The sequence below is a fragment of the Athene noctua genome, chromosome 12 (assembly GCF_965140245.1).
Source record: "Athene noctua chromosome 12, bAthNoc1.hap1.1, whole genome shotgun sequence".
Classification (NCBI taxonomy): Eukaryota; Metazoa; Chordata; class Aves; order Strigiformes; family Strigidae; genus Athene; species Athene noctua.
Window position 1 is genome coordinate 11,011,286 of NC_134048.1, and position 26,015 is coordinate 11,037,300.

The following is a 26,015-nucleotide window of genomic DNA, read 5'->3' on the forward strand; positions in this document are numbered from 1 at the left end:
ACACTCTTAAGAGCATGGATTAACACGGTTTTGGTAACTGGCCAGTGATATATTTGTATGCACTGTGATGTGCTGACATCAGAGCTGTCAAAAAAACCCACCCCAAAACCAGTCAATATTTATTACTTTTTTTCTGGTCATACAATGGTAACTTTTTGCTATAAAAACTAAAACTTTAAAAAACTCAGATAAGATTATAGATTTGGTTTTAACACAAGAGTTACAGGAATTAGTAAATCAAACAGTGTAAAGAAATTCGATAAAAGTCATGGTAAAAAATAAGATTCTTAGGAATGAAACTACTGATCAGTGTTAGGTATTAATTGGAGTCTCATGGCATTGATATTGGTCAGCTTTTGTTTTCTGTGTTAAATCTATAAATTGACTTGTGCAGCAGTGAAGTAGAATTCATTTATTGATGGTAAAGATTTGAATAAAATCAAGGATTACAAACTAGGTGATATGTAATACTTCTCAGTCCCTGAAACCCAATTCTCGGACTGTTTGGCAGGGATTGAAAACAGTATTTGGCTGCAAAGAAAGGAAAATACAACTGCAGGGAGAAGCCCTACACTTCAGAAGCAGGAAGGAAGGATGATTAAGGAGCATGTATTATTTAAGTTTTTATGTATGTGTGTGAATGTATTCATGTTACTTGTCATTCATGATCCTTGTGAACAGAAAATGAAATCAGTGGGTTTTGATATGGCTGTTCATTTGTGAACTTGATTGCGTTGCTCTAAATGTTTCAAAGGTATTTTTATTTTCTTCTTTCTAAATTATGCTTTCATCTACTTTGAGACCCACTGTGTATAGCAAGATAGGTACTTCCAAGGAGTACTTAAAAATAGGGTTCCCATTTTCCTTTGTCTTTGGGCTGAATTTGAGTCCTGAAAGATGTGTTTTTGAAAATACCAAATCACAAAGCTTACAGGGGGCACGAGGGGAAGCAGGATTCTCATTATAGGTGTAATTTTATTTGTTTGTTTATTTTTAAAACCTTGTACACAACCTCTGGAGATGCTGGTCAGGTGAGGATACTCAAACATGCTTGCAGTTAGCACTGCCTGAATTGACATTGTAGATACAAGATTAATGGAAGTATGGACAGGCTCAACCTCACTGAAATACAGTATTATTTTACTTTTTGTTTTACCAGTAGCACTGATATATGCATTTCTGGACTCTGCAAAACCTGTCATGGACTTCACAATCTATCACATGGACTTCACCCCCCCACCTTATTGCGATGGGAGGGTGAAGCAAATAATGGTCACTCACTGAAATGAAAAGTGAAATGATATGTTAGTGTCCATGTGTTTATCTAGCCAATGGTAGTGTTAATATGTTAGCATAGCAGGTGTAAAGTCTGAGGGCAGTACTTCAGATGCTTTGGACCTTTAAGATCATTGGTGTTATTTGTTTGTATTTTCTCTTTATTGACAGTTGGTATTACACTGATATTTGAAAGGATGTCAGGGTAGAATTACGTATTTGGATATGTGTCTCCTACAGTTCCCTAAATACCAGAACTAAGTGGAAATGTTTATTTGGAAAGAAGAGATATTGATCTTATAACAATAGTCAATTACAAGGATATTTCATTTCTTGTACTGAATGATTATAGTAGATTTAATCAACTTGTTCAGTAGTAGTACAAAACGGGGCAGTTTCTCATTCTTTTTTTTTGCTGGTTGCATTGTGTTAAGCGTAGAAGAAGCATGAGGGGAGAGGGAAGGTGGGGACAACAGATTTTAGCTGCATCAACCTGAAGGCCTTTCTGATGTGCTTAGCCACTGCCTGTGCTTTCAGCTCTCATCAGAAATAATTTATCTTTTTTTATTTTGTACAGCTGTTTGATAGTGGCTGACCTCTCTTAGGTAGAGAATGAAAGAGGTATCTGTGAAAGAGGTATCTGTTACCAGAGGTAAGGGGATCCAATTTGCAAGAGTCCTTCAAGGCATGCAGAGCACATTACAGCTGCAGTAAGTGAGGTAACTGCTGCGGTGAGTCGAGTTAGTCAGGGTGAGCTCCCTTGTGGCACAGGAGATCTGTGGCTCTTATTTTGAGGGATCACTCAGCATGCTCTGTTTTCTGAATTTGGGTATCCGGTGAATGGCTGTTTGATTTTTAGACCTATTCAGGGAGAACAGCCTCTTTGTTGTCAGTAAAAGCAGAACAAAAGCAAACAAACAAACAAAATTTAAGACTTGGTCATAGATAGAGGCAGTCTGGAGTAATGCTGTCTGGAAAGTTTACATAAATGGGGCAATAGAAATAGCTTGGACAGTAATGGTTACTAAAAGGCACCAGTGTTAGCACACAATGTTGTGGTTGCAGAGATGCTCAGAGGAGGATTTTTTCCCATACCCATTCTCCTTCCACCCATGGCTGTTTGTACCAGTCACTTTGACATGCTACTGGAAAAGTTTCTGATGCATTTTGTCAGGGTTGTCTATAGGCAGAAAGTAGAAGAAAAAATGAAGAGAAGGTGATTAAATACTTCATTCCTAGCACTGCTGAAGTTATGTTAAAACAGAGTGAAGAGTAAAGAAGTTAGACGTCTATGAGCTTTTTGTGCTAGAATTAAAGATATATAGTACATTGTTTAATGAAGGGAAAGAAAGCATAGGAAGTAAATGGTCTAATTGAAATCCTACAGTCACACAGGCAGTGCAACTATCCTTGCATTCCAGTCTGCGTGGATGAAAATTTCTAATCGTAATTGAATTAATAAGTAATAACCTGTGTCTGTTATTCTACTATGCTTTACACAGTTTGCCTTCATTCTGACTGCTAACTGTCTCCCTGTTTGGTTGCTTTTAAAGTGTGAGTTCTGCTTTTGGACAGGGAGAGTTCATTTTACTTTTGTCTCAGAATTTTGTGAGGGTTAGAATTTTATGGGTTACTGCTTTGTTGTCAAGGTTCTTGAAATAATAATTTCAGGTCTGCGTTGGAGGGATTTTACGGACTTTTTTCCACCCCTTTGGATCTGAGAATAATTCTGCTTATGAAGAATCCACTTAAATTTATTATTTCTATTGACATTTCCCTGTGGAAAATGAGCTGCTGCCTTCTGACTCAGAAAAGCCAGAGGCACAGGAGCTTTGGGTTCTTATCTTAGTACTTCTGTAAGAATTACTAAATAAGCTGCAATCATAAAGCTAAATATGTCTTTTCTACTGAAGATTGTTTTGACTTTCACATTAATTTTTAACTTGAGTAGAACTTCCTTTCTCCAGAATGGTGAAAATACCTTCTACTCAGATGTCTCCCTGAATAGGCAAGTAATTGGTAATATTCTTGGTGGCATTTTGTGAAAACAAAGGATTTTGCAGGAGTGACTCTGTCACAAAAAGTGTACATTAAGAAAGTAGTGAAGAAGTGAATGCAGTTCTGTGTGAGCTCAGCATCCAGAGCACAAGTTCTTCACTAGCAGAGGAAGGTGCAGGAGCCGCAGGTTGAATGAACACCACTGACATCTACCTTGAAGGTGGTTTCCACGAGGAGCTGTGTCCAGCAGTTGCTGGAGGTCAAGTGCTGAAGACATTTCAGTGGTGGGTAGGAGAGGGCTACATGCTGCTTTCTAAGACCCACATGATTTAACATTCAGACGCAGCTGCTGAGGGAAACAAGACAGCGTTCTTCCAAAGATGAGTAGTGCACTATAGGATGGTGTTGCTGCTGTACTTGCTTCTCTCTTAAGGCATAAAAGGATAGCCTGTGGGCAGAGTTCATACAATTTTACCTATGATTATCTGTACTTCCTCATTTCTATGTTTGTAGTGGCAGTGTTATTTGCACAATTTGTGCATTGAAGCAGCTCATGTTTTGTGGAGAAGGTACTCCCTTTCTTCCCTAGCTCTTCAATTATTTAATTAAGCGTTGTATCTTTATCATTCTGGAATAAAACAGGTTTATGTAGAGTATGTTTACAGTCCAGCATATTCACTAGACCTAAGCACCAGTTATTTTAAGCACTGAGAATTGATTAAAAAAACACCAAATCCTTGTGTCTTCTTAGAAACTTCTAGCTCTCTTCCATAGTTTGAGTCTGTATTACATGTAATATTGGAATTGTAAGTTAGCTAGTTTTAAAGAGAATGCAATAGACTTTAATCTTCTTATACTTCTGTACATCAAGTTGAATTACTAGAACATGCAACATGTCTTGGATTGTAGCAATATCAATTTTTAAGAGAAAGAAGCTGAAACAAGGCACTTTTTATTTCAGTGCTGTCATTATCTGAGTGAAACAGACATTGTAAAATTTTTGAAAGTAAAACTTTCAGTTTTCCAGTGGTGGTCATAATGGTAAAGGAATATGAACTCTTTGTAAGTGGAGGAGATGTACTAGCTTTTTATTCCAAAGTTGGTTGTCACATACTGAGTCACTCAGCCATCGTGCTCATATTGTTTCATTGTTCTGTAAGTCCTGTAGTGTTTTAACATTCTCCCATCTATTTTTTTTTTTAAATTTCTTTTGAAGGGAGAAGTGAATTGAACTCTGAAAGACAAGGATACATTTCCCAGTGATAAAATATTAAAATTGTGAAAGGCTCCTCTGAACTCTTCTGCCATAGCTGCTACATTATGTTATATGGGTGTTACCTTCTAGAAGAACAGATACTGCTTCAGAGAAAGGCTTGAATAACTTCAGTCTGAAGATGAAGTTATTGTACTGGAAGATTTTGCTGCAGAGTGATGTGTGCTTTTTGCAGGAATTTAAATTATGAACATGATGTTGTGGCTGAGTTTGGACTCAGTGACAGGATAGTAGGCAATGCTATCTAATTTAAAGAACAATTTAGAGAACTATATATGGAATGATAGAGCAGAAAATTAGGCATCGCTGCATGGAAATCTGCAGCAAAATTCTGATTCTTCTGAGTCAAAATTCCTTTACCCTGAAATAATGACTAAATTCTCCAGTTTTCCATGACTACTTTCCAGTTGGCATGCAGATGGCACAACAGTCTATCCTTCAGCAGAGAAATGCAGAGCTTCTTCCCAAGAAAGATCTAGGGGCATATCTATTTTATTTTCCTTTTATAAATCTTGTCTGTTTCTTTTACCAGCAATATAAACAGCAACAAAACTTAATGAGATTGAGTATGTGTTCTGACTTGATACCCCATGTTTTATCAGCTACAAAATTTTTTTCCTATCTTGTATTAGATTTTGTAAATGCTTTAGCATCATATCCTTTTTATCCTTAATTTGTTTTATGGTTGTGCCTTCTAGCTTTAATGAATACTCTTAGTGCTTTCAGAGAGTACCTAACTATTCAAGGATTGCACACAACAGAAACAAGGGGAAAATATCTACATGTCATCAGATAGTGACTCCCAAATGGAGTAAGAAAAATGAGCTAAGTTGGAATTTAGGTTGGAATACTCATTAAATGTTGAGAAATGGCTTTAGAAGAGGGCATGCTACAGGTTCTGGGTAGCCTGAGCATATTGTTTAATCTCAAACTGAGACATCAGCATCAATAAAACAATTGCTATCTTTTTCCTACAAAACTACACTGAGAAACTGTCTATGTAGTTTACAGTTGAAAGATTATAGCAGTCAGTAGCTGAATGTTCAGATTTAATGATGGACTTGCAGAATTGTCACTACTGTTTATCCTTTGCTAAAGCCAACTTTTAACTATGATCATAGAAGGAAAGTTTATCTTTTACGTGAATAAGCGGAATGAGGAAAAATTCCGTGAACTCTATAAATAGCAATAAATCTATTTTAATTTAAAAGTAGATCTGTTAGTATGTCTAACAACCTTGATGCATATGTCTAAATCCAATATCATTGTTCAAGAGAGACATTTATCACATTACAGTTTTGTTCCTAGATTTCCACGTATTTGAAATTGGTTCTGCTGACTGCTGCTGCCACTGATGCTTCCGACTGTCACACAGCAGGACTGTTTCCAAGAAGCATAAGTGAACAGTGGGTTTAGCTGCAGTACGTGTTTTCAGTAACTAATTCAGAGAGTTTGTGACTCGCAGTCAGTGTGTGCAGAGGATTCTTATGAAGACCATGATAAAGAGATGCAGGCTGTTACAGAGCACGGTATCCTCTCAAACTCTTTGGATTGCTCCTGATATAGTTAATGGGGAGTCATAGTTTGCCTTCAGATATGCAGATCTGAAGCAGAATCTCACGTTACTTTCAGCAGGATGTATGTGCATACATTTAAAGAAGGAATTAGTCTTTCAATTTTCCTGGGCTTCAGCTCTTTGACTCAATAGGATCACAGTCTGTCAGTGCTAGAGTTAAGAGTGTTACATAGTTCTCATACTACCACTCTACTCAGAGGACCTATCTGAAATTGTCACCTATTGCTCATCATTTCTGTTGTGTCTATAATCCTGTAATTACAGGTCAGGGCTGCTTCCTTCCAGGGCAGAGATAAGCTTCTGTTGCTGCTTATTCCCCATAGTTTTGCAGAGCCACTGCAGCTCCGAGAGGGAATGGGATTCTGTCCATCTCTATGTATTATTATCATTACTCTCCTGTCTTTCAGTGTTGTTTTTCCATCACTGGTGATGTCAGAACTATTTAAGTTGCTGTTTTGAATATCAGTTCCCACTTGTCAGAAGAGCAAAATCTAAGGGATTTTGAAAAACTATCCCCTACGTAGCACTGACAAAATAAGAACTATTAGCACTGCTGGAATAGGATTATTTTCTGCATCACTCTAAGTTTGAAAGTGTTATCAAAAAGTTCTTTATGGCCTTCAACTTTGGCCTATGAAAGGAGCAGTGCTGATTTTTTGGCCCTTATTTGAATCACAGAACCTCCCCAAAGGTTTGGAGACAAGGGCAGATTTTCAGCTTTCTCAGAAATAATAGTTTATCTGAATTATTGACAGCAAAATTTCTTTCCCTGCAAGTTTGTTGTGCTGCAGGTTTCTTTGCACTGTAGCTATGCTTGTTTTGACACATGAAATTTTCCTTTGGTCTATTTCATAATACTTTATTTAGTCAGTTTAGTGCTTGAGGGTTGGGTTTTTTAGTATGCTCCATGATCAGCCTACATTCAAAATATAGATCATAAAAGAGGAAGCTGAAGACTGCTTTGCATTGTTAGGAATTATAATTTAAGTATTTCAAGGTTTCTCTTTCTTTAACAGGAGATTAAAAGATTAGTGTATGAGACAGTTCTGTGATGTGTTTCATTTCACATAGTCTTTCTCTGAGAGCACTGTTACTCTGTTACTATCCTAATGACTGTAATGCATTGAGTCACAGTGTTGTTTTTTTAAAAAGTTTTCACTTTTTCATTGTTTGTTCTCAAGGTTACATTATGCAAAATAGAATGGTATATTTTGTGTACTAGTCCAGGCTGTATTTTTAGTTCTTTTATGAAAAGTGAAACAGCTCTGTTCTGGGGAAGAAACTTTATGCCTGTTTCAAGTATTCCTAACTGCTGTAATGAACTGCTGTTTCTTCCTCTGTCTGAAAAAGTATAGGTCTTGGCTTTAAAAGTACTCTAAGGTACTCTTGCATGCTCTTGTACTGGTAATTTGGTTTAGCTATTCATAAATTGCAAGCCACTAAGAATTTTCAAAAGGTAGTTTTGTTGTTTAAATAATTTTGAAGATGAAAGAGAACTTTTTCTACTTTGTAAATGTGAAAAAAGTCAGGGTAAAAATATGTGGGTCATACAAATACGAGGAAAGGACAGACATATTTTATTTCAACATTTTGTGTTATGGATAAGAATGAACAAGCGAGTTAAATACATTATTCAAAAATGCTGTTTTGATTTGATTAAAACTCTGCTCTACCAATCATTTTCAATACTGTGCCACTTTTTTTTTATTTACCTTCTGATGAGGTAAGACACTGTGTCTTTTAATGATTTGGTAATGTTCCTTGCAGAGTTTTTACCGTAGGTGTCTGTACTTTGTCCCCTTCTGTGGTATTTGTTGCACCCAAAAATCCTACTGCAGATATGTCAGAATTGTGTGTGCTCAGCTCCACCATGAACAGACATTTTTGCTGAGGATGGCAAAGGTGTGGTTTGGTCTCTGTGCTGAAGCCCCTGGTCTGGTAAACTCTGGTAGGAAAAATCTGTTTAGTGCAGAGAAAGGTGTTAGAAAACTTAGTAGTAAGCCAGGTTGGTATTTACCACAATTCTTTTGTGCACTTAAACCTTGTCTGTAAATCTGTGTTCCTGCCTTTTCCTCTGTGAACTACTGAAATGTTAAAATTCATGACTATAATATACACAAAGATATGGAAATACTGAGGGTATTAAACAAAAGAAAACAAAGTTCCCCACCAAAAAACCCCACAACCAAACAGAAGACATGGGCTGTAATGGTTTTTTTGGTCTCATTTCACCCTTCCTGAAATTTTCCCCCAAATAATCAATCTTACATTCATATTGGAACAAGGCAGTTTCTTTGATTTTTTTCCTCTAAATTTTAAAATAAGGAATCCAGTACAAACTGTTAAGAGGTTGGGGTTTTTTTAACAATATATGGTACTGATTGCTCTATTTGCACTTGCTATCAACAAACATACATTCCTCAGCAGTTTGGTTTTGTTATAAGCTAGAAGACTACCATTGAGGGGAGCCAAAGGATTATTTCCCCTACTTTTGTCCACTCCAGGAAGCTTGCTTCTGAAACATCTGCAGTGACCCACACTGATTGAAAACAATATATTTTCAAAAGCAATTCTGTGAGTACTCATGTAGTGATTGAAGAAAGAACTTAGTGACAAAAGGTATTCCTTTTTTCTGAGAGCCCAATACATATGAATGGTCAAAATGTAAAATTAATGGATCTTGTCTAGATTGACAAGAAGGAGGTAGTACTTACTTTACTAAGTGTTTATAGGACTAACTTGCCCCTACTTTTGTTCTCTTTTCTTTGAAGAAAATTACAGGGAGTTTTTCTTCTGGAAATGACAAAAAACCCATTGTTAGATAGGACAGTAAGAATAATAATGAAAGTGTATAACTTCAACGTTTCTTAAGTTCCTTGCGGAAGGGATTGCTGGAGTCAGTTTTGAGTGAGTTTTGAACCTCTCAGGCAATTGTAGTTTTCTGCTTCTAATGAACTCTTACTAGTTATTTAAGGAGAAAAAAATGAGGTCCATCAAATGAAAGAGTTCTCTGTCCTGTAAAAAGTTTGAACAGTCTAAGTATCTACTATGAAAGGCCAGTAACCCTCATACAGGGGGGTACAATTTTGAGAAGAAAACTGTTGGTCACCCAGTCTCTCATGAATACTGTGGACTGACGTAGCCGCTGATCCTGCTGGGTCATGCAGTGTCTGCATGTGCTGTAGGCACTCCTTCTATCCACTTGGCTTCCATTTTAGAGGCATACCCACATCATCTTGGATTTTATGATCTGAGCTAAATCATTTAGTCAACCTTCAGCTTGAAGAAAGCTTGTACAGTTACCTGCTGTGCAGTGCTCTCATTTTTCTACTGGTGTGGAAGCAGATCCCCCAGATGCAGTTAGCCAGTCAGCTGTACTTAACACACAGGAGAAGATCCTTATTTCTCTGAGGAGTCTGTATAAATCACCAGTCTCTAGCAGCTGTAGGAGAAGGGCTCTTATCAGGTAGAGAGGAAGAGAAGAAAGGCTAGAAACCTCTCAGCTTATGTACTAAACTTACACCTGGCCCTGTGTGGAGTGTGTGCAGGACATACTATTTTGACTGCTGGCAGATTCCAAATTGTAATAATTACTACAGAATTATAAAGCATGGTCTCTTGGAGGTGGGGGCAATAAATTAAGAATTGATTTTTGTCTACACATTAAGACAACTTGATGGGAACACAGTTAATTAAATGCTGCTGAAAATTGTGCCTTGGTTCATATTCAGATCAGGGTCATATTTCTCCATGAGGTTTATCAGCAAAAGATTTATTGACAGTACAGACATTTCTCTCAATGTCTAAAAGGCACGTTTGGCAAAAGTTAATGTTAGTAGGTTTGATGAAATCTGGAGGCACAAATAAATGTTTTGTGCAAATGGTCCTGAAAATGTTTGCTTTCTAATGTGAAGATAAACTAATACTTCATTTACAAAGCACTATTGAACAGAAGAAAGAAGAATTAAGTTTCATGAAGGGATTAGGGTATTAACCTAGGATATGAAGTACATATCTTTCTCTGCTCCTCTTTAGATTTCCTCTGCCACCCTTCTTTCAGCTTTTCCTTTCTGGCTTGAAGTCCTCCACTGTAAAATGAAGGAAACACTGCTATCCTAATTCATGGTTCATTTTGTCAGGATAAATTCGTTGATAATAATTAAAGCTTACAGTACTGTGATAGTAGTGTGTAAAGGGGAAGCTCTCTGCTCACCCACCAGACTGGCATGACCTTCTTAGAACAGTATTAGTTACAAATAAGCAGCAGATGCAGTATTTCAGTAAAAATAGACAAGAGCATCAGTTATGTAGAGAAGTCTTTTCTTCTTTCAGACATGTTCAGACACGCTCTTCTGTTTCCTTCCTAGAATTACAACAACAGCTGCTTGTATGATGGACCTACGGAGATATCCGCTGGATGAGCAGAACTGCACACTGGAGATTGAGAGCTGTAAGTACTTCTGCAAATCCTATTTATTCTGTGGTCAACTGCTCCAGAGTTTTTATTTCTGTATTTTTGTCTTTTTTTTTTTTTTTTTTTTTCTTTTTAACATGCTACTAACCTAGTTGTCTTTCCACCTGATGACATTTAGGTCCTTGTAAACACATGCAAAAAAATAGCTTTCCAGATGGATTAGTAATTTGTGGCACAAGGATTAGCAAAAGTTATTCTGTGTTTTGATGGACAATTTACAGCTTTAAGTCTTATTCAAATGGCTTATTGGAGTTCATTTAAGGAGCGTGAGCATTATTATCAGTCCTTTATCCTCCTTTACTGCTGAACTGTGTGGCAGCTTGTTTCCATTTATAAATGACGACAAGAGGTTAGCATTGTCCTTGAAACAGGTGTTTTGTGGGATTTTTTCTAACCCCCTGTGCTGTATGTAGTTAAACGCATGCAGTGCAGACTGGTATATATATTGAATTTAATAGTTGGTGTCTATCAAACTTTCTATGTAGATAAAACTTGTGAAATAAAATTTCAAATCTGTTTTCACTGAAATATCTTTAGGAAATCTGAGTACATCAGAAAAAAAATCATGATCACTTTTATAAAGACAATATTGTAAGCATGCAGTATTTGGCAATCTAATTAAGATCATATCAGCACTTTCAAGATGTGTTTTGTTTTTCAGAAGAACCACAGGTAATTCAGTTGGGGTGTATCATTAAGTTGAATATGGCAAGCAAAATGGAAATTAATAGCATGTTTTTAAAAAAAGTACACAAAAGTATGTGTATTTTAAAGTAATTTCTGTATTATAATAAGATTATGTGGGATCTCTGTGCATTGAAGTACAAAATGACAGTAGCTTGTGCTACAGGCTGGTAAGAACGTGGTACAGCTGAACTTCTTTCTCCCACTCTAGAAAGCATTTAAGAATATGCTTTAAATTGTTGCCAAGGTTTCATTCATTTTTGTGTAATTTGAAGATATACCAAAATTCTTTCCTGCATTAAACTTGTGACACTGCTGTCTGAAATAATTTACACACGTAAAATAAGCAAAAATGCGTCTTTTATTCACCCCTTTGTGTGCTGAAATACATGTGCAGCAAATGTGATGACGGATTTTGCTCTTTTGAGAATGGATCAAATCTTGTTGTTTACTCTTCTTTTGCAGTTCATAATAAAACTTCTATTAATGATATTTGATTCAAAATCTCATACCTCTGCAGCCATTTACCAATATAGTAGGCTGATTTTAATGTGTAAGAAAACGACTGGCATAACTGTAATCGGGTTTACAGAGATTTTACTGAGAATGTGGCTTGCTCTGCCCCTGTCCTTTAATTGTTGTGGTCGCAAGGAACTGGAATTTCTCTTTTGTCAAATTGTGTGTGTAAGGTGGAAATCTAGAGAATCAGAGGACATCCTTTCTCTGTAGTTACGGCATTGTTTAAACAGTCAACAAAGTCTTGCTATCTCTGCATTGCTGAGATGCCTGAATCTTCTTGGGATTCACAAACTAGATACCCCCTGCCTGTCATGCTTGCAGGACCCACTCTGGGAAATATTCCCAAGAAATACCTCCCAGGTCAGTCCTTATGCAAAACTGATAATTATGTCCCTTCTTTTCAATGAGAGCACTTGTTCTCGTTCAGATTTAGAATGTGGGACATCTAGGTTGAAATTTCCCTTTTGTTTGACATAGCATAGCAGTTTGAGGCCAGACCAGTTATCTTTCAAGAAATAATCCTGGAAAACGGGGTATTGAGCTCTCAAAATTGTTGTTCGGCTTGATATGATGCTCATTGTATCATAGAAAGGGTAGGAGTTTAATTTACCATAGCAGTTAGGATGCTTGTAGGAGAGCTCCTTTGTGGATCTATTAACTCTGTTGCAGCATCACAAAAGTAAAGTGGATTTAAATCAGGGTACTGTATGTAGCTAGCCTGTCTTCATTGCAGTAACAAAGGCCATTAAAGAATGTGGGTAGAAGCAATACTTTAACTGTGTTTTGAAACACTTTCATGCTGCTTTAGAAAATTATTGCTCTTTATATATATCATTCTGCTCAGGTAAAAACCTGAGTCTGTCTAATATTTATGAATCCCTTCAGACAAAAATGCTGGTAGGTAGAGAGGTAGAGTGAATAAGATTGAAAGTGACTTTCTGAGTCATTCAGTGCAGGTACTCAAGTCGTAATCGCTTCATTAAACTGGTTAAGCTACATGCTAAAAGTAGCTTGGTTTCTTGCCCTACTGATCCTGTTGGATGTTTGTTTTACCACTGCTCTCTTGTGAAGGTTAGAAATTCTCTAAATTCTACCCCAAGTGTTTTCATGGCTATGAAGGCATGAAATTATACCCACTGCTTCTGTCAACAATTTTTATTTTTTTAGTTCAATGTCCTCCCCAGCCCTTCTGAGACCTTCATAACACATTTAAAGAAAGCTGACATAGTTTCTCATAGGCTTCATTTTATGAAACCGAATATGCCTGTCTCTTTTACCTTTCTCATACAAGAATATGTTAAGAGAAATGCAGAACTAGCTAGTTCTTCGCTAGGGATAACTAGTACCATAAACAAAATCCCAGATGAAATCTCTATTACCTTCACTTTTTCAAAGAGCCACCTTTGCCTTTCTGCACAACTGTGTAATTTCACAGGTGATAATCTTTCCAGAAACAGCACAGTAAGGTTTTTCCCATCCTCACTCGTTTTCCAGGAGTGGGTTCTAGGCTTTGACAGAATTTTTTTTGCATAATATGAAGAACTCATGACTTGGCATTTCATAACACTGTTCACATAAATCAATGTTCTTAATATTGTTACAGTCCTCAAGGTTATCCAATTCTTGCTATGTTTTGTTCTGATCATCCTTTGTCTTAACAGTGCCTGCAGATTTATTTCGTTAGAAATTTCATTAACACACAAATACTAAAGAATATTAATGCCAATAAGGAAGAGCTTTCCTTATAACCATTTTCTGCACTGAGCATTCTTTCCCTGCAGTACAATTTCCTACACACCTTTATACATCTTTACTAATTGTCTGTTCTTAGGTAGTCCTATATAAAAAGTTTTAATAAAGTCCAGGTTAAATGTACTTTGAAAAAGGAATTATTGTCTAGTCAGATCTTTTGGGTTAAGTCATGATAAATTTTTATCCCATTTCCATAAATGTTAATGTCTCTGATGCCTTTGTATTCTTTTTCTGCTTCCTCCTTCATTTCCCTGCCTAATCCTGTTATTGATGCCAGAGTTGACTGGCTTCTTAGCTGCCTGGGTTAGTTTTTTCATGTATCATTGTGTTTACTGAAATACCAAATTTTTGTTACTCTAGATTTTCTTAAATCTTAATTTGCAATTTAGAAGTTATGGTGTAAAAGGGTTGTATGTCAAATAAAAAATGGAGTAGTTGGTATAATCTGATAAAATACAAGAGATAGCATTTTTCCTGTTTCAGTTTAAGGTAGTGTTAGTGAGATTAGATTAGAAATGAGAGGACTATTCCCCATTAGTTCAAAGAGTATCAGTTTTGAGAACTGAAATCCTGTTTTTTCATATATAGCTAGTTACATCTCTGTGATCATTTTTTGCTTTGCCCATTCTTAAAAGGCAGAAACATGTTGAATGTTTGGTTTAACTATGATTATTCCAAACCGGTAGGCCTTCTTTTCCAAAGGGGTCTAATCTGAGCTATTCTACTTCCCCCTTTCTTTTGTTATTTCCCAACACACTGAATAGCAAGGTTATAATACCAGAGGGAAATAAATTTTCCTGTGTATTCATTTCTTAGTGTCCCAACTTGCAGGCGACAGAGAGCTTTTTCCTTTTCAGTTGAATATTGGCTTGACTTGGTAAAATACCTCTCCTTTCTGCTCCCTACCTCTGCTACTGCTGTATGCATTGCTGAGTTTCTGATGATTCTCTAGAATAATTTTGTTTCTCTGCTGTTTCCTGCCTCTTTGGAGTTGCAACTGTTGAAAGGAATGTTTTAGCTAATCAACCATAAGACTAGTGGGTGCTCAGAGGCAAAAAGAAGTACAAGGGAATTTGAAGAATATTTCTTATTCATATAAACAAATAAAATATCATACTGCACATTCTCTAGCACAACAGAGAAATGATTGTGATGCTTTTGAATATTTTTTAATGTAATTGTTCAAGATTCTTCTGGTACATTTGGAGCTTTGTCCATTTCAGTTATGTGGTGACACATAAAGACAATTTACTTCTGTTCCTTCTTATCTGGTTTCATAATGTGTTTGGCATAGCTATATTTATGTTAGACCGACGTATAATTCAGAAACTGCCTGCCTTATGACAGTGGGTTGCCTTTTTTTTTTTCCATTTCTTTGTTGCTGTGGAACAAACAAGAACACAGAATTTCTCCTTAGAAAAAAACATATTCTCAGAAACATTTTCCATAGTGTATTAAAGATGTGTCATTAAAAAAAGCACATGAAAGCCCTGCTGTCCTAAACCTTACAAAACAGGGAGATTGTCACTTAGACATACTGACCAGAGAAAAAGGGCAGAGTCAGAACAGTATGCACAGGCAGGAAGGACTGCTTTGCTGATGAATGAGGAATACTTGTTTGCAGGACATTTCATTTATATAACGGTCTGGGGTGTTTAGATCAGAAATCATTAGATTTTTTTTCTCTGTTTCATGACAAAAAGGCCACAGAAGCACACTAAGTTAAGTTCAAAACTTCCATTTGATAACAGAATCTAGAAAAAGCCAGAAAGAACAGAGGTTAAAGAATATAATTCCTCCCAGTGGCAGTGCAGCCTGGTATCAAACACTTTCTAATCACATCATCTGAAAGCTCATCAACAAGAGAAACAGAAGTCATCTTTGTGTGCTCAAGGTGACTTTACAAGTACATTTAAGGCACTGAAAAGAAATCAAAGATGCCTTTTGCTGAAGCGTCGAGTACTTTGCAGATGGCTGCTCTGGCCATCGATCAAAGCTATAATCAGGTCACACACAACAAATGGTAGAACTCCAGGAGCCAACCGGGCAAGGCTTTTCTGGGTTAGAGGTGTATGTGCTTGATACCAGGCAAAAGGCTACCGATCCCCAGGGAGTGGGGTGTTCAGCAAAAGAGGATACCATGGGAACACGTCACTTCAACAATTATACAGTAAGTGGAAAGCTAAATATGTGACTTCTGAGCCACTGAAGGTTAGAATCTTAATAGTGGTTCATTTTCTTTTAATTATTTTTTTTCTTTCCTTTTATCGAGTTTAGCGTGTGTCCTGTCCCCTTTGTCCCTTCAGCTAAGTCTGTCTTGCATAGTGGCCTTTGTACAGGGAGGATATCAGTATATATCAGTATATCAGTAGAAGTTACCTTACCAAAGAACCCCTTTCTCTTCCTGGTTCATCATCTATATGTTTAGATGTCTTAATTCAGATTCTATGACAATTCAATTTGCACAGCACTTTGTGGGGGGAAGAGACATAGACTGGTTAGCAAACGGTGATGAATCCCACCTCTGTACCCAATTTCAGCAACATCAGCTAATAGTGTGGCTTCCTTGGGACAGGTACTTTGGTCTTTATTTGTCTTTAGTAATTTTGTCTCAAGTATGTCGATTAGAGGTATCATTTCAGTGGCATAATGCACACTGGCAATGAACAGGAAATCCTTGACTCCTCTTCAGTGTGTAGATAGGATGATTCAGTAAGAGCTAAAAATAACCCCAATAGCAGATGATTCTTCTGACTAGTCTGAAGAGGGGACAGAAATTTAGACGAACCATCAGCACACATGATCAGGACGGGTTGTGTACAAGTGAACCAGTGTTTGTAAGGTTTTGATAACATACCCACCCCAAAAACCAACTGGGTACTTTGGTCAGGCTTTCAGAGTGGAACTCAAGTAACATCCAAGATATATTACCCTATGCGTAGGCAAGAAGGAAGTACATTTCTTGTTTTCTTTATATCTCAGTGCATCTTTGCAGCACTCTCATAACACAAACAAGATGATGTATTGTTTTCAAATGAGCAAAGAATTATATGGAAGTCTTCAACAGCTTCCTAATGCTTTGAAGCAACCTGGAGTTAACTTTGAAAAGGAATCCAAAATACTAATATCCTATATCTAATTATCAGCACTGGACAATATAGGCAGTGGAGATTTCCAGAAGGAAATTAATAGTTTGAAGCTAATTTTTTTTAAATCATTCTACAGTTGAATATGGAGAATATATAGAATCATAAAGATACAGAGACAAAATACAAAATGCATATGGCTTTAAAACTTCTGAAGCATTTTGCCTTTTATATCCAGTCTAAACTAGAGTACATTTGTCCTTATTGCACATAACCCTGCCCTTTATCAAGGGATTATTGGGGGAAAAAAAAAAAAGGGGGGGGGGCACAGTTCAAAGAGTCCATATTTAGAAAGCACCAGATTAATTTGTTAAATGTTTGGGCAAGAACTAAATGTCTGTGTAGGCATCTCTGCTGTAGAAAGATGCCCTCTGAGAGAAAATAGTATATTTCTGACAGATACTCTGATAATCTTACATGCAATAAATTGTGTGGAAATGTGGAGAGCTGATGGGTTGGCACTTTATAGTCCTGTTTGCAGAATATGCATTTTACAAGGTAAATACTAATCTTTCTGGGTTTTTTATTAAACTGAGTAGTAGGATCTGTTACAACTTCTCATACTTGAGGGAAATGTTTTTCTGTAGGTCTACTATTCTTTTGAAACACCTTGTAACTGGTGATTTCTTCAAGAAGTATTTATAAGTACTATTGAAAAGGACATCTATGATGCTGTTACATATCTTAGGCCTATGTAGTGTGTGATCTGATGTTATAGTTGGTTTTTTTATTATTTTCTGTGAAGTACCAATATTTTTATTAGAAGTTTGCTATACTTAAAATGTTTTAAAGCCTTGATTCAGTCAGTGGGCAATTCAGGCAGAATCTCTGGTGCATATTGAGTCTATCAGTAATATTCATTGTTCTGCCAAGTTCTATTTTGGTTTAGGCACAAAAGCAATTGCTTTTAGTTGAGCAGTAGCTTGCTCACCTCTGATTTTTTTACTTGCTGCCTGGTGCTTCTAAGTGTAGGACCCAATCATTATTATCTTTAGAATCACAGTTGCAACTACTTAGAAATCCCAAAGGGGGCAGAAAAAAATACGATCAGTGCTGGCATGTATTGTCATCCTGCCAACAAGAAGTTGCATTACCTCAGAGGCTGTGCTTCCTGATAATAAGTAGCCATTGTTTTGAAGTTGGCAATACCAGCAATCTTCTGATTGCTGGGTTAAGGTAGCAGCACTTCTTGAGTTTGGCCTAATGACACATAGATTTATCATACTTTTTTGTATCACTGTGACAGCTGTAGGTTGTGTTACAGCTTTGTGGACTCTTGTGAGGCTTATTTGCATTGGATCCATAATAGCGAACATACTTGACTTTGCAGTGGGATGTGAGAGTAATCCTTTCCCTTTTTTTAACCAACAAAAGCATTATTGACATAGTGTTGTACTGCCCTGTAATGTGTGCCTTACTTGGATTGCAGAGTTTAGTGCTAAATGAAGGTTTATTTGGGACTTAGTGAAATGATGTAAATAACAAAGTGCTATTTGTAAATAATGCATTTACTCCAGCCTCTGTCAAAAAAAACCCTTGTATGTGGCAGTTGTGTCTTTACTTGCAGATAGAAATGGTAATGTGTAATTGGTACGTTAGGTTTTTATGGAAGAGTGAAATGTTTCGGCATTCATATGTAGTGCTAAATCCCTTTCCAGTTTTCAGTAACCTATTTTTTCTTTGGATGTGTCCAATTCATGATGAACTGAGAATATCTGTCAGGCTTTCTGTGAGGAGCAAACTTCAAAAATATTTTAGTCTATGCTTTTTTATAAAACCAGACAATCTACATTTTTGGACAGGAGTTTTATTCAACTAAGTTCATGTCACATTACAAAACTAAAACACTTTGTGATAAACTCATAGCTACTGCAATTTATCTAATTTACTGTTCATACTAGGAAACTTTGAGTGTGGAAAGTTTTATATAAATAAATAAATAATCCCTGGTGGTTTTTTGCCCCATTCTCATTGAGCTGTCATTTTACTTCATTGACACAATTAGAGAAATGTTCCTTCGCTCTGCGATTCCTATACACTGTGTATTTCAGAGGAAAAAAAGCTAAAATTGTTTTTTCCTTTGAGGAGAGAAGACCATCCTTTCATCTCTCAAGGAAAAAAAAATTACTAGGTGAAATTACTGTGACCCCATGTTAGGTCTTGAGTTGTGTTTTGAAGGCAAGTTGAAATGAGAGGAGGGGTTTAAAACAAAATAAAATCTTCTAAAGGTTAGGTTCTTCTTTTAAAAATATATATTTTTACATTATTGTAAGTGATGGAAGTGGCTCTGAAAGCTAATAATAGCTAATCCTCCATAGTATCATTTTACTTAAGTAGTCAATTATCTTTTTCAAAATGAAATAATTTCTTCATTGTGGTGTAGCTTCTATGAAATAGTGTTATTTATCAGATGCTGGAATCACTTGACCTCAGGTCTTATGCTCTAGAAGGCAACAGAGAATGTGATTATCTCATAGTGAACACATAGCTGTGAAAAGAATTGAAATATGTTTCTACAGTCATTTTATTTGCTAAGATAGTTTGTGTGTTGTTTTTTTTGGTTTTTTTTTTTTTTTTCCCCCAGCATCTCTCTCATTGTTTTACAGGAAATAAATATAAATTCATTTTCATTGTGAGAAATCAAAATATACTCCATTGATTCACTTTTTACCCATTGATCAAATTATATTCAGTTCCTGATACCTTTTGGAAACAAAGAAGCAAAGAGTAGCCAGTTGAGAAACAAATGAAGGTGTAGCTAATGGCCAACCCCCCCTTGTCTGAGGGTTCTCCTCCAAAGAAATGTTGATCCTTTTATTTCAAAAAATAGTTTATTAAGTATTTATCCCTAATTTTAAGGACGGAGACAAACATTTGTCTGGATACCTTAGATTTTGGAATTTAAATAATAAGCAGTACTATATATGACTTCCAATATTCTTTTACTCATCAGGATGTTTCAGCTATGAGAAGTATTTTTCTTGAATAACTGTAGTTGTCCTTCATTTATCAGATTAGTTTACGTATGTTTAAAGAATGCATTTAATTTTTTTAGATCAATGTGCAAAACATCTAGGAACAGGAAAGCGATTGTTTGTCTGTTATCAGTCTGATCTGTATTAGCACTTGGCCACTGATAACAGCAATTCAAATAGTTATGTTGATGCTGATTCACTTCAGTGGGGGAAGGACTAGAAAATGCACTTTTGAGTCATCGTAAAACTGCATTCAGATGAAATATGACAAGCAGTTTTGGCCTGTTTACGAAACAACAGCAAACAAAACACTATCAATTCATACCCTACACTGGGAAACAGTATCCCTTCTTTCCCGACTGATAGCAGTCAGAGATGTTGCAGTGCTCATTCAGGTTATTCCTCTGTTTGAAGAGATTTGAATTTGCTGCTTCAGGGACAAGCCAAATGACCAGACTTGCAGTCTGCTCTGTATTGGGTCACTTTCCACTGATACTGTTCTATTTGGTTTAAGTTTCTAGAATAGGAATTGGGACTTCATCTCTCAAATGCGAGCTTAACCCTCCTCAGTGGCTCCTATTAAAGAGAAGAAATATCTGAAGTCTCCAGCAGATTGGGGTGTTTTGGGGTGGTGGTGGTGTTTTTGTTTTTTTCAAGCTCTGAATTTCCTTTACTTTTCTTACTGATGCTCAAAAGCAAAATATTTCATTTTTGGTCACTGAAAAGGAAAACAATTTCATGGTTTTTCTTTCAGCAAATAGAAGCCAGGGTGAAAAATATCTTTTGATTATGTCACTGGATTTAAGTGGAAGAAGGGTTGGCTTTTCAAGTATACAAGCCTGGGAAACATTATTTTACTTTGGTGGAGCAACAGAGAAGAAACTGAACTAGCAGAAGCACTGGCAAATTTAAACACCACAACCTTTTCATTCTTTTGATCAGTATATTTCACCTTCCCAACTATGAGAGCTTTGTGAAACAAAGTCGGTTTTGTTCAGTTGCTCATGTTATTTGGTACTGGTGGCTCAGAATGTTCAAATTCTACCTGTGTCTAGAAAATAAAAGCTACTTTCTGTTACTGAATGCAGTACCATCTTCCTGTGTCTTAAATCTATATATTGAGTTCAGAGTTAGTATTCCTTACCATAGTAGTAGTTCATTTAAAAAGAATTCAGTCATAGTATTATGCAACTTTTGGTAGTGCTAGGAGAATTAGTTGTCATCTTCTGTCAGTCTAATGCTACTATGATTAATGTGAGAAAGTGCAGTTGCAGATTTGCTAAGGCATTGCATTGGTGTACTAGTCATGAAAGGAATACTACACAAAGAAATTATTCTAGATTTAGAAATACTCCTGATACATATGCCCTCATAGTATTCAATATGTATTTGACACAGTCTCCAAAATTATTTGGATGGAAATTCAAGCGAGCTGTATCTTTTATCTATGAAAAATTCTCTTAGATAAACTTTCTCATATGTGCATCTGTTCTGAGTCAAAATTAAATGTAAACAATACTGTTGTTATTCTCAGATGTCCTCAAAAATGTGTTTTGTGAAAGAACATATATAAAGGAAGGGATATCTAAGTAGTTGAGAGAAACCATAGCTATCATAGTCTCAATCATTTATGTTGTATTTATTAAAAAGCTGGGGGCATTTTGTTGTTTTTTTTTTTCCTTACATAATAATTTAGGTGTATTGTTTTCAATGTTGCTTTTCATGTGGGGAAAGAGATGTCACTAAGTAGATTATTAATATGTGCTTATATTTCAAGGCATATTTCAAGAACAATTCAGGGTGGAAGGGACCTCAGGAGGTCTCTAGTCTAACCTACTGAAAACATGGTCAGCTCTGGGGTCAGACCAAGTTGCTCAGGCCTTTGTCCAGTCTGGTCTTGAAAACTTCCAAGGATGGAGAGTGCAAAACCTCTCTAGGCAAGCTGTTCCAGTGCCTGACCTTCCTAACAGTGAAGAAGTTTCATTGCAATTGTGGAAAGGGGCCATGTTGTATATCTGGTTTATACTGTCGGTATGCTGCATCTGCCTCAGAAATAACCATTTACCACTACTAATCTGAAATAGAACGTAAGTGCTGTGCAACCTGTATTGTAAAAAAGTCAGTCATATAACTGAGTGACAATATCATGAGAATGCTCTGAATAAATATATTGTACAAGTAGCCCCGTAATTTGACAAAGGCATCTTTGAGTTAATGAGTTCAACTATATAGTTTTCCTTCTATTTATGATCTTCTGGTGTGATGTAATCTGATCCATATCTCTTGATTGTTACACAGACACTATTCCCACTGTATTGATTGAAATGTCTCTGTGTACCTTGTCATTCTCAATCTCTTGTTAAGTTTTCAGAACCCTCAGAATAAGGATACTTTTCATCTGGATAATGATCTAAGAATTTTTATTGCAATGTGTGTCTCAGTAACATGTTTCTTGGTGTACACATCTAAAAGAATTCTTCGTATTCAGTAACTGCACGATGTATAAGTTGTCTTTCTTGTGTATGGAGCACAGATATGAATAGTCAGCTTTACAGGTATATATTGGAAATGCATTTGCTTAGGTTACAGCTCTGAAAATTGTGGTATGTCACATTTCTACTCTTCAGCTGCAGGGCAATACACTACTTATATTTGCTATCATACAAGCTTCTCATCTAGTGATTGATGGGTTACTGTAGCCATACTTTGAGATGTTAGCCTAAGCATTAATCTCACATAACAACAGGGTAACATAACAGAAAAAACAAGGAATTGATGGAAGTCAGTATTCAGCCGTATGTCTAAGAACACACCTTTCCCCTTTGAAAATTATGTGTACAGGTACTGTGCTCTAGAGAAGACTACGTAATATTGGAAAAAACAACTTGTAACAGTAGTAATTTACAGTTATGAATGGAATCAAGTACTGTGCTGAACCCAGGTACTTTACTGATGTGAGAAAGAGATTATCCAAATATATGATGGTTTTTGCATAACCTCATACAACAGTTTTCTGGTAAAATCACTGCTTTTATCCTGTTGTCTGAAACAGTTAATTGTCAATCAATATATATTAGAAGTGAGCATATGTTCAATAGCAGACACAGCTTTGTTCAAAGCAAAGACCTGTTATGGACTGCTATGAGATCTAGTTCCATAAAAGCAGAGCAGACGCCTGCATCTTACTGTGTGTAAGCTCATCTGTACATATCAGGGCATCTTCAAGAAAATGGGAATTTCTTTCTTCTGGAATGGTCAAGTGTCTTCAACAGCTTACCATTGGAAGATTGATCTGTACAAAACGTTACACAGACAACCTGAGTGAAACTGAAATGCTGGTAAGTTAAGTTAATTGCTTGTTAATTTTGCTTTTATTCCTTTGGGGGTTTGTGTCTGGACCTTTATAACCTGTTATCTGACATGTGTTTTGGGAAAATTCTGGAAAGGGGCAGAGAACACAACAGGAGATTCTTTTTACCTGTGGTCCCTCTCTATCTCCTTTTCTTTGCGTACCCAAAATGAGTAATAAAAACAGTAATATTGGTGACTCCTATTCTGTCAGAATTATTTTCCTAGGGATGGTGTCCATGCCAAGGAACTTCTTCATTCTTCACATACAGCTAATGTGAATGTGCAGGGAAGCAGATGAGCATCAAAGTGCTGCAAGCGCAATGATTTATGCTGTAAGTAGCTTATGTTGCTGTAGCATACTTGGTGTTGGTGATGCTGTATACATGTACTAACTAGAGTATTATTTTCCTTTCAGGTTTCAAGAACCATTTTCTGCAAATCCAGAAAGATCATAGTCTTATTAGGTAAATGCATGATACTTTTCTGCAAAACCTACCAAAGTTCCTATCAAAGTTTGTTCACTTGCTGGCTAAGAACTAGGTTTTGCTTATTTCTGTTTTTATTCCTTTATGGAACGATGGGAGTAAAGAAGTGGAGTTACATTTTGCTACGAGGGCAGAAAAACCTATACCTCTCTGTGTCCAAAACTTACATCATATCCTATAATGTGCTATGTACAGCATAGCCTTCTCTTTTTCTTTTACAATGACTATTCATATGCTGCTGGTAATACTGTGGAATTGATTGTATGGGGGTGTGAAACTTACTTTTACAAGGTTTTTGCTAAATATGTTAGCTTTCTGAAAAAAAATAAAAGTTTTTAATTGTTGTATCTATGTGTTTCTTTATGAGTATAAAGGAATTCTGAACACTGTAAAACATGGGAAACTTCTGAAGTCTGCTGAGACAAGATGAGTGCAAGATTGGAATCCTTGGCAGCTGATTTTTCTATTTTTACATAGAAAAATTATAAAAAAGTATAAAAACTTGTTACATAAAAATATTATATATTTTTTTAAAATCTTTATTTTGGATGGGAGATCTTGAAAGTGATGTAAAGATAAGTAGCATTTGTACTGTGCACATTCCTGTCAATTTGTTTTACTGAATGATGCATGTCACTTTTTAAAAATAAATCCTTTCGCATCTGAACAGTGTGCTGCTATTTGCACATATTTACCTACGTACTAGCTCATATTTGGCCTTGAAACTGTACTCAGAGACACTTTGTTCTGTGACTGGATGCCAGCTTGCTTTTGATTTTAAGGAATTTAAAAAAAAAAGATACTTGATAAATAAGGTAATTATGGCCGTTACAAATGGTATGGTCATAATTTGACCAAATATAAAATTCTAAATACATCGATGTAATTATCATTTAAGGATGATTTTCCTAGTTTTAATGGCCATATATGAACAGGCATCTTAACATGTTTTCATACTTTAAAGTATATCTTAAAATTACTTGCTTTTACAGGGAGTTCTCTAGTCTGAATCAAACTTGAGCTTTGGCCTTCTGGCAATACTGAGTCAAAGTTCAGAACTGGAGCCAGGGTGCTTCATCTAAACTCTGTTACAGCCATTTCTGAGCAAGGGTATTTTGGCTGTTAAGACCAGTGAAAGTCAGCCGATCTCTGCTGCCATTCCATTTATCACTTGTTCTGGTTTTAAAGTGTCTGTAAACCATCTTTAATCTTTTTAATCCACCACTTCCATCATAGTTCTGATACAATATAGCCCTGAGGTAGAGTTTCACATGAATCACGCACAACAACCTCTCACAGTAATGTTGCAAACTCTGATTAAAGGCTTGTTATTTTAAAGTATTTTCCATGTGATTTTTTTCTACTTTTAAAAGACCATTAGTAAGACTTATCAGCAATTTGCTGTGGAGAAAGAAGCCAAGAAAAGAATTGGACTCTCGATGCTTGAGGATTGTTTCAGCTGTTTCTATATACCATATTAGTCGAACAAGTTTTATGACACTTGATCCCTTGCTAAGACAAAGCCCTAGCTCAGCCTTTGAAAATTATTCTTCTGTAGATGCTTACAAATATTAGGGCTCCAAATTTTATTTAGACTATTTAGAACATACTTACTCTAGGTTGGTGTTGGTTGGCTGAGATTTTGCAGTGGGAGGAAAATAATTTTAACAGATGAGTTCAAAGTTTTAAAAACTAAGCATTTTATTTAGAATTCTAGCTTTTTAGGAGACATCAGAGAAATATCTTAGAAAACTTGATCTCTATGGCATTCAACAGTAAGGTAAAGAAAAAAAAATCCAACAGAAGAGGACAGAAGGATACTTTTACAGATGCAATGTTCAAAAGTACTTTGGGATATTCTGAAATTATAAATAAATGATATATCACCAATTGATTTCAGCAAGATTAGAGAGCTACTCCAATTCTCTGAAAGGTCCGGTCACTGCATAAAAAGTATTCCCCGAAGCATTTTTTTAAAAAAATACTCCAATACTGGTTCTATTTTAAACTCTCTTGTATGATACAGAGAGAGTTCTTGCTAAATAGTCTATAAATAACAATGAATTCAAGATTTTTAGCTTCATCTAAATAATATTTTAACAACTTAATAAAAATATTAGAGACTGTACCTGTGCTATTGTACAAAAAAAGCCTGTAGATGTTCTTTAAATTAATCTCTTGAATCACTGTCATAGCACTTACATTTAGAGGAAAAATTAACTACGTAGAGTCCTGAAATGTGTTGTAGTTTCATCAGCACAAATGAATAGGAATAGTTACTTAACTTGCACCCCTCCCTACAGAAGCGCATGAGAACAGCAGCATTAATTTTGTCTTTTTTACAGCTGACCCTCAGGTGTAAAACCAAGTTTGTGTCACAAGCTAATTCTGAAGGTGAAATGCTGTTGTGGGGGGTGGCATGTCTGGTTATGAGAATTGCTCATTTTCAAGGTGGAGTACGCGACAAGGTACCTATCAGACACAGTCTTTGAAACATAAAATGTATT

At 36.1% G+C, this 26,015-nt stretch overlaps 1 protein-coding gene across 3 annotated transcripts in view; it reads left to right on the top strand.

Moving 5' to 3' along the window:
* Window positions 1-26,015, top strand: part of GABRB2 (gamma-aminobutyric acid type A receptor subunit beta2) — a 164,760-nt gene that overhangs the window by 82,687 nt on the left and 56,058 nt on the right. For all 3 annotated transcript variants that reach the window (XM_074915710.1, XM_074915709.1, XM_074915711.1), the window contains one exon: window positions 10,490-10,572. In XM_074915710.1, the coding sequence (XP_074771811.1) occupies window positions 10,490-10,572 (83 nt within the window). The remainder of the gene's footprint in view (window positions 1-10,489; window positions 10,573-26,015) is intronic.